This window comes from Dendrobium catenatum, unplaced genomic scaffold (assembly GCF_001605985.2).
Source record: "Dendrobium catenatum unplaced genomic scaffold, ASM160598v2 fragScaff_scaffold_1676, whole genome shotgun sequence".
Taxonomy (NCBI): domain Eukaryota; kingdom Viridiplantae; phylum Streptophyta; class Magnoliopsida; order Asparagales; family Orchidaceae; genus Dendrobium; species Dendrobium catenatum.
The window spans coordinates 491697-501839 of record NW_021320138.1 but is presented as its reverse complement, the minus strand read 5'-3'; the positions used below and the strand labels follow the sequence as shown (position 1 = coordinate 501839).

Sequence of the window (10143 nt, the reverse complement as noted above, 5' to 3'; positions counted from 1 at the left end):
GATTTTTAGTTTTCTTAATGTTGGGCCTATATATAGGGCCTTTAAGCTATTGTATAGAGGGATGATTGATATTAAAATTGTGTTCACACTTGTGTTCTTTGGAGAGGAAGGATAGTTTGAGGATTTCCCTAGGGAAAGATTCGGAGTTTTCACAGCCGCATGATGAGTTTCGGCTCGTGAACTTGAGTCCCTTGGAGAAGGGCAAGATATCACCCGTCAGTCTTCGGAAGAGTCCAAGGCTCGCTGGTTTATATCTTCTTTCTTTTGTTTTTTTTTGTTTTGTCCCTTATTGTTCCTAAGCCGTCGTCTTATCTTCTACCTCGCCACCATCGTCGGCTCTCCATTTCCACCCTAAGCCGCCCGCCACCTCACCAGAAAAGCCTCAAAAATCGCCGCTAGAGCTCCCATAGGCCCGCAAAGGCACTCACCCCCTCCTCTCCCATGGCCTTATGCCCCCTTCCAATTTGGGGTTGGCAAGAATCGAGAGAGGGAAAACTCCATGATAAATTTGGATTCAAATTGAAATCTTATACCTAATCGTGGTTTGAATCCATTATTTGGAAGGTTTTTTTAACTCTCCATATTCAAAATTCAAATTGATTGCAAGGAGATGAGTCTAATCCCTCAAATTAAATTAGACCTAGCTCCTTGCCACCGGGTCATCATCCTTTCTCCTCTCCTTGGTATTTCCTAATTTGTTGGTTGGAAATGATATTAGACTTAATTTGAAATTCAAATCGATTTAAATTGAAATTCAAAATATTTCCTAATAATTAGCTTATCTATTTTTGGAAAGTGATTGATTTTAATCTAACGAAATTTAAATCATAGGATTTAAATTAATCTTTTCCTAAATCTAAAACCTAATTAGTTAATTCATAATTGTTCTCCCAAAGTTACTCCCCCTGCCCATCTTTAGCCAGAACCCCCTCATGACCCACTTCTTGATTTCTTCTACAAATTAAAACCTCTCCCTATGGAATTATAAGCACAAATAATCCCTTACCCTCCACGTGAATCTTGGAAATTAAGAATATTTCCTTAAGTTAATTCTTTCTTTTGGAATATTTCATAAACTCCGCTAAATCCTCACTCATTACCGAATTTTCCCAAGCTCTAATTTAATCCATGATAATTTTGGATTTCAAATTTGAAATCTTTCCTAATCGGGTTTGATCCATATTTGGAAGGTTTTTTTTAACTCTCCAATTCAAAATTCAAATTTGAATTGCAAGGAGATGAGTCATTAATCCCTCCAAATTAAATTAGACCTAGCTCCCTTGCCACCGGTCTCATCCTTTCTCCTCTCCTTGGATTTCCTAATTTGGGGTGAATGATATTAGGACTTAATTTGAAATTCAAATTGTTTAAAATTGAAATTCAAAATATTTCCTAAATTAGCTATTCTATTTTAGGAAAGTGATTGATTTAAATCTAATTTCGAAATTTAAATTCATGAGGATTTAAATTAATTCTTTCCTAAATCTAAAACCTAAATTAGTAATTCATAATTGTTCTCCCAAATTACTCCCCCTTGCCCATGCTTGGCCGAACCCCCTCATGACCCCACTTCTTGATTTCTTTCTCAAATTAAAACCTCTCCCTATGGAATTAAAGCACAAATTAATTCCCTATCCCTCCACGTGAAATCTGGAATTAGAATTATTTCCTTAAGTTAATTCTTTCTTTTGGAAATATTTCAAACTCCCTAAATCTCCTCATAACCGAAATTTTCCCAAGCTCTAATTTATTTCCTAAAACCAGAATTGGAATTTGGAAATAAAATTCCCCACTTCCTTCTCAATCCCACCAGCCCCCTCTCTCTCCCACCCGTCTCCCTCCTCTCCCTCTCATAGCTCCTCTCTTTCCCCAATTCACTATTGATTTTGAGCCCACACCGCTGACCCCTCATAGTGCCCTTCCTCTGCTTATTACCTGCTGAAATTCCTCTCAGATTTTGTGAGAAAAAACTGAAGTATTTCAGATTTCCCGAAAGGAATTGTTTCAGATTTTTGGGACGATTTGCTCTTCAAGACCCTTAGGATTCAATCCTCCTTTCCCGTTCTACATCAAGTGACTTCCTTGTCCTAAAATATTGATGTATACACGCATCCATGTTGCATGATGTATATCTTATGTCCATGCATGTGCTTCATTATCCACAAAGAAAGCCCAAATTTAATTTTTCAAAGATGACAAAGAAACTTTGCAGACTATTATAAATTTTTCATAAACTGTAATAGAACGTTAAGAGAATCCAAAGCACTTATAAAGTAGACCAAAAAAAGCATAACTGAAATAGCCAGATGGAAAATACCTGGGATAAGACCCAACCGGTATTATACTGATGCTGAGGAAGTTTAAGATAAATTTCTAAAGCATCCTGTGAATTTGTAAATCAACAATTAGACAATGAAGGGTAGGTATGTTTTACCACTTCAAGCACTTCAAATCTTAGTACCTGGCACCTGTATAGAGAAGAAAGCCTATAGCCTTCTCCAAGGATTCGTAAGAGAAATAGTAGTTCCTTCGCACCATTTATAACTCCTGATTCATGACCTGAAGTTCCACTATTAGCTGGATATCCTCTATCTTGCTCTGTATTCCCACCATCAGAGATCACCGATAATGAAGATGAAGCTGCTGCAGAAGCCTGGGACCATGGAACATCAAAGGTATCTTGTCTTCTCCCTAAATTACATAAAAAGCTGGTAAGTCTAATAATATATCATGCAGAAAGAAAAACTTGATTGGGATAAGAATCTATTGTACACAGTAATTGTAACAAAAGATCAAAAACCGACGGAATACTGCCAATTAATCAAAACCTTTGAACTGAATCAGGAAACTACTAATAATAATGCACAGTTATATTCTGATTAGAAAAGTTCATGCATTAAAAGTTGCGTTATATACCACTATCACAAGTCGTGCAACCAGAGAAAGCTTAAACATGATGGAAGATATACAAATTTAGTCATGCCAATGCAAATTAAATATCGGCTTATTAAATCATGAACTGTGCTAAGCTATCAAATACTTCATACGGTACATAGTAGGCCATCAAATACTTCGACCTTTAGAGGATACTGAACTGAAGAAATTCAGCTCAAAAGGAAGAAGAATGCTTAAAAAAAATATTGATCATGTTACATATGAAAAAAAATATTGTTATATACTGTATTTTTCCTTAATTTATCATCAAATGCACAAATAGTAAATAATTGAAATGAAGATTAAAAAATAATCATATTGTTTTAAGAAAGGGATATTCAAGCTCATAAAACCACACCCTTTTTATTCAATAAAGAAATTAATGCTAGTGGCAGCAATAATTATCAAGAAATAAGCCAAAAAGCATAGGTTGAGTTTCAACCTAAAACAAGTCTACTTGTGGGAGCTAACATCAAGCACCTTCAGATTCACTTAGCTTTCTAATCCCAATAACCAAAACAAAATCTACATAGTATCTCAAGTGCCCAATAATTCAGCAGTCGAAATAAAATTAGACATTGAAAAGTTAAACTACTATGATACAATTAGGCATACCATCAAATGCTTATAGCATATTACCATTAATGTTTTGAAGTCAACAGCCTATAACAAGATACAAGGCATCATTTTTTTATGTTTAAAGCACATGAAGAGAAGTCTCGATGTGTCACTGTTTCAGATAAATAGGTTATGCCTTCCTTTTGTTCTACATCAAAATTATTGTTGGAATATATGGAAAAATCAAACTTTATAAAGAGCATGCCCGCTGCATGAGACTCCCATCAAGGTAAGTCAAGATAAGCATTGATATATATATCGCCTTATGCTTGCATTGCAGAGAGGCTATTGTATGAGTAGCACCTCTAGGTCAAAATGCAACCCTTATAATGTACCCAAAAAATTTCACAGAAGACAAATGAAAAAGAAATATTAAATCATTATGATTTAAAGTACTAATACAGATATCCTGTTATCAAAATTTATTCCTCTTTTCAGACTCTTGAACAACAAATTGATTTCAGAACCGTGCACTTTGCATCACCTTCATCAAAACTTTCAGTAGACAATTGTTGGCCCTTCCGATTTGAAACAGAACGAAGGGCAGTTGAGCCCATTTTAGATGAAGGGAATCCTCCTAGAAATTTTGTGGATGAGTAATTTGTACCATTTGCTCCAGTTTGTGAGGAATGGAGATTAACATTAGCCATTGCATCTCCTGAAAGTCTTGCACTTCTTCTAGGTCCAGAATCCGAACCCGAGAAAAGCCTCCCTGAAACCTAAATATAAAAATTAAAACTTCAAGTTTATCACAAAGAAGAAAGGTAGCTTGAAAATTGTGGTAAAGAAGGATAAAAAGACACAAGGTAGCCATTTATATGACTGGAAAATAAATCAGCTTTGGGAAACTACCATAATAATAGCATTGTACACTAATGCACAATCCGAGATGAGGCATTTATTTCAAAAGCGAAAGTGAAGTTCTATATTTAGCCATGAGCCAAAAGGTCAATCAATTAATGACCCGAAAAAAAAAGTTGGGCGGTGAAATAAGAGAATCTAGGCAGAGAAATCTAAAAAAAATCAATAATAAGGGATCCAGAATATCAGAATAATTCCGGAACAAAAATGCTAAATATATCATTTAAAACTAAAAAAAAGGATATTTTGCAATACTTTAAAATTGACCAAAAAGAAATGCAAACTGAGGGATCATGAATCTACATCTTATAAAACAAACTTCTTCATATATTCTCCTAAATTTTCAATCAAATAAAGTCAGGGTAAAAAATGTGGGTTTAAATTTCACAAAAATATGACAAGTGACATCATATCAGGGCGGTAAAAATAAATATGCCGGAAGCATCAACATAACTCTGAAAAAAGATTGGCAAGGATGACTCCCAACTTTAAAATAGGGAAGTAGATAGAACATTGCTTCAAGCATGGACGAGCACTCGCTGTTGTAGCTCAGGAATTCAGATTGAGATTGTGATTTTTGATGATAGCAAAATATTATTGTATTGTTAATTTTATTATTTCTCCAAGCATGTACTAGACATTTTCTGTTTGTTGTTTGTGTGTACTAACATTTCAAGGAAACCATACTTTAGACTGTTGAAGATTTTAAGACAGTAAATTAGGATTTCATGTAATAAAGTCTGCAAATCTTTATTTTTTATTTTCTTGAGTCTGAGAGAGTGTGATTGTAATTGAGTAACCATGCACACACACAGAGGGGGAGAGTCGAAACTTAAAATTTTAAAACTAATCATAATATATGACTTCCAATAGTGTCGTCGAAATCGAAGCCCACGTCAAAGAACGGTGATTGGAGGATGTCAACTTGATCTCGATCGTCATGCACAAACCCAAAGTTCCATTTGGGTTCCGCCATGCATTCTTGTCGGGAGTTGAGGTAGCATGATGGGAAGGTGGCGGCTTGGTGAGGTGGAGGTTTGAGAGGCTAATGATCAACCTCAATTTGAATTTCACTTAGACAGAGAAGGAGGGAAATTAATTGAGAATTCCAATTAATCCCATGAGGGGCCAGCGGTTTTCAGAGAAGATAAGGGATTAATTAGATAGGAATTAATCGATCGTATCCAGTACACATTAGTTGATGTGATCGACGAGCAAAGATCAAAGGGACGTTGGATCATCATCGGACGACCATCATCCTCCACCACTCCGGCCACCTATCCAAGAACGACGATCTTAGGTTCCTTCTTCCTCGGAGTGACCTCAGTTCTAATGTGGAGACTCTTCTTCCGCTAAAGCCTAGACTAGTTGAGCGTATGGACTCCAAAGGTGAAAATTCTCATTATTAAATCGTGGACTCTTATTTATTGTCGTAGCGTACAATTATTCTTTGCATTTTCTTGAATTGTTTGGTTGATTGATTTCGCTCTTCTTTGCCTAAGCAAGTTAAAAACTGAGAACTCCAAGGATCAATCTTTTGCTATAAGTGATAATTTTATTTTGGATTATTTTATTAAATCTGCTCTCTTTAATTTTCTTAAAGTAACTCCTGAACGGGTTTGTTTCACATCATCTTGGTATCAGAGCTAGGTTACCATGCTTACATGTTTAATGGGGAGCCAAAGAGGGGGGCGACGGGATGAGTAGAGGGAGAAGGGGTTAGGGAAAGAGGGAGGGGGTTTCCAAACAAGGATGATGACTAGGAAAATTTGTAATTAAATCCAAATCAAATTATTTCAAATTTGAATTCATAAAAAAAATTTCCATATATGGAATTTTCCAAATTTGGAAAGAAAGGGCAAAAGAGATCGAGGAGGGTGAACTCACAAAGAGATCTAGTTCTCCTACGAACTCACTAAGAGATCGAGGAGGGTGAACTCACAAAGAGAACATAAGTGGCAAATTTTCATTCATCCAAAAACTAAATATTGCATAAGAAAAGGGCCATATATAGGCCTCCAAAATAACAAAGAAAATAAAAGACTAAAATGCCCCTTGGGCTACAATAGTGACTAAATACCCATAAGGGCAAAAGAGGAAAAATATAAAATTAAATAAACTACTACATAAAATGATAAAAATACAGCTCATGATCGTGGTCGTCGATCTCCAGCATCTCATAATGGTACATGTGTCGACATTGCTGACGATGTCCTCATCACATTGAATGGTCTAGCTTCAAGAAGTAAAGGCCCTCTGACCATATTCCTCCCTCAAAACGCCTTGAGGCTTACGCCTCGCCTCACAAACGAAAAATGCCTCGATACCCGATTACGCAATTTTAAACATTGGTAGCTACAGCCCTTAGTTAAAAATATGGGATGAAAGCCTAATCAAAACAGATCAAGCTAAGCAAGTTAATTTGTGTCCAACCAGATCTACTAGTCCAAGGATGGTCCCCATGGAATGCCTCAACCCTCAAGTCAAAGCATTATTGGGCATCCTCTTTTGAATTAGAAAGGGCACGTTTAAGGATACATGTCTCATTTAGATTCTATCTTCATCCTTTATACTGATAACCATCTTCCGATAGCTTTGTCACTTCAACTATTCTAAACATTGTTCAAGTCAGAATAATTAAAAATTTCCAAGCTCCTCATGACAATTTAATGCTCGCGCTATGACCTTTAGTTTCTTAACCTGCTGATATGCATCAAACAATCAATTGCCATAGGCATGAAGCTATACATTCTCAATATGACATGTTGCCTAGTGCATTTTAGGCCCTAGGTTTTCAATATTTGTCCCTGTTGCTTTGTAGGCATTTATATCTCTATGTATATATTGTATCATTAATTCATTGGAAATGCAGCAATAAGAAATCGAAAAGGAGAGAAGATGATAAAGAAAACAAGCTAACCTTTCTAAGTTTCCCTTCATCCATGAACTTTCTTCTTGGAGCCTGAATAATGGTGGCATGAGCATTAGGTTTGGAAGGACCATCACCACCTAACGCGTTCAAGTATGCATTTCTATATACAGGTGGTGGAACAATACCAGATAGCTGAAAAGTAAAGAAAAAAAACAATGAACAGCAGGATCCAGCAGCTTATGATCCATAAAGTAGAAGAATATATATATATATATACAGCTCAGCATTACTGACATTATCTAAATATGGTCCAAATTAGGCATCAAATTGTGACAGCATGCAGAATAGCTTTAACATTCTAAGTTTGCTTTATCATGACAGAAATGGCAAAAAAAATTCCCAGAATTAAAGACAATTTTGGTGATTTTACCAGGAAAAACAAGGGCATGTACGGAAAGAAAATTACTGTTAATCAGAAACCTTGTCTAGATGGGACGAGAAAGAAAATTGTCTGGCCAAAGTCTGTTTAGTTGAACAATGCAGCGAGAATCAGCATGTGTCACAGTTCCAACAGAAATGCTTAATACAAAAGACAACAAAACTTTTACAGTTTTATTTTTGTCATTCATACAAAATTCTTTCCACGGGACATACTTTCAAAATTGAGGGATTTCATATCAGAAGTCACACCAGTATAACATGTTAAAAATTCCACCTATATTTGAATGAACATGCTATTTAAGCATATACTTATTTGGGTTCAGACAAAGCAAGGATACACAAATGCAAATTCTTCTGCATGGAAAGAGATAAGCAGGATGAAGTATACAAATCATCATCATCAATACCACCACTTGTTGTACCCCAACTATTTGGGATAGGTTTTATGAATCCGCATTTTGTCCCTGCCAGTGTTGCTTGAAGTGCTAAATCTAATTTGAACAAATCTTTATGTATAACCATTACTCATGTTTACTCATGTTACCTTCAATACATCCCTTTTTCTTTTTAATTTGTCAAAATTAATTTCCTTCCAATTGGTGCAGTTTCTATCTTGTCATTCATGCCCAAACCACTGAAGTTATTACCGGCACTTAAACTACTCAAACCATCTGCTTTAACAAAATCATTTTTAAATAACACCTTCCTAGTTTTGCCACAAAGTCATACAAACACTGTCATTTTGTCACACTCATATTGGTTATATGTGGCTTGTTCACTGCCCACCACTCAGCTCTAAATAGTGAAGTTAACCTAATTGCATTGTTTATTGAACTTTTATGTCTCAGAGATGCTCCATCATCACATATTATTATTAAGACATTTTTCTACTTAGTCCTCTAAAAGTTATAGTTACATCTATATCCTCATTCTTAAATATAATAAATTCAAAGATAAGGATAAAAACTCATTCAAAATGAAAGAAAATTGCCTGCAGAAAGCTTGTCAGCAGACATTGTAGAATGTGTATGGGTGAGTCTGTATTTGTTGGTAGCATGGAACTAATTTCATTTGGTTTAACATAATGATTTGAAAAAAACTTATGTTAAAATATTATTTAAGACCACTCCATTGTTTCTCGTCGGGCTTCATGGGAATAAGTGTTTGATTTACAGTAAGTGAGAACTAAATTACGTGAAATTCAATGTTGACAAGAATGAAGAATTTCAAAACTTTGATTGAAAATCACATAATGAATTAATCTATGTAAAGTTTGACCAGCGATTAGAGAAAACATCAAAGATTGTAATAGAAGGAACTCATGCTACCTGTGTTAATGGTGGAGGTGTGTTATACAGTGATAAATTAGAAGGTACGCAGTTAGCTGACTGCACGGATGTAGTTACTACACCCTGAGGATAACAAGGGATATTGTTAGTAGCATGCGTTTGCTTTGATTGCTTTGGACTATCTTGTGAGCCCACTGTCCTACTAGAAGGTATGCTATGATCCTCGCTAGCTCCATCCATGCTCTGAGAACTTGACTCAAAGAAATACTGTGGCTGAATTCGAACAGCAACTGCATCATTAAAGCATTCATTTGCCTCTTCCGCAGCACCTGAGATACAGATCCATGCGTTAAATAATATAAAAAATAACACTTTCAAAGCCCCGTCCTTTTTTGATGAAAAAAATTGCTCTCGCATTGGTAACTTCCTAAATACACTCTAAATCTGGATGCGCTAGAAACAAGTAGAAAAAAACTATAATGAGCTCATAAATACTTCCATAATGTTTGCATGCAATCTAAGCGAGCAAAGCAAGTTTCCTAGCTGACTAAAGGATGCCTGATGTGCTCATGAGATGATATTAGCAAATGTCCAATAAAAAGAAAAAGCTCAAATGCCACCCTACTAACCTTGAATGTCAGATGTAGCAACTTAATTGCTAATTAGGGCACAGCAGGGCATAAGCACATTCACGCAGGCACAAGTGCACGAACATAGAGACATCCACACATATAGAAGACATAAATGTGCTCAAGCACGCACCACATAAGCATACAGAAAGTATGATCCATAGTTGAGTCCACGCAAAATTATGACATAAAAATTGAAATGAATATTGTCAATATATGCATTGGGGAATTTCAACATAGGCCGGGAATGTCATGAAATTTAAATGCTTTTTCACATTTACCAATCATTTTTATCCAAGGTTATGGAAAAACCGGACAGACGACAACGGATACCGGATCACGAAGGAGAGGTTCGGAACCCGATCGAACCGTTTTCGACAATCGATAATGTAATAAATAATAACTATATTTATAAATAATTACTAAACATGTAAATAATAATGAAATATAACTAACATATACTACTTAATATAAATTATTGTTAATTTAGATTACTTAT

The 10143-nt window shown here is 35.5% G+C and overlaps 1 protein-coding gene across 2 annotated transcripts in view; it reads right to left on the bottom strand.

The window, feature by feature from the left end:
* The window catches only part of LOC110109987 (cell division cycle protein 27 homolog B), a 48026-nt gene that overhangs the window by 23805 nt on the left and 14078 nt on the right, over positions 1–10143 (bottom strand). For both annotated transcript variants that reach the window (XM_020841248.2, XM_020841250.2), the window contains exons 6-10: positions 9055–9344; positions 7334–7477; positions 4037–4271; positions 2462–2691; positions 2318–2383 (exon numbers count right to left, since the gene is read on the bottom strand). In XM_020841248.2, the coding sequence (XP_020696907.1) occupies positions 2318–2383; positions 2462–2691; positions 4037–4271; positions 7334–7477; positions 9055–9344 (965 nt within the window). The remainder of the gene's footprint in view (positions 1–2317; positions 2384–2461; positions 2692–4036; positions 4272–7333; positions 7478–9054; positions 9345–10143) is intronic.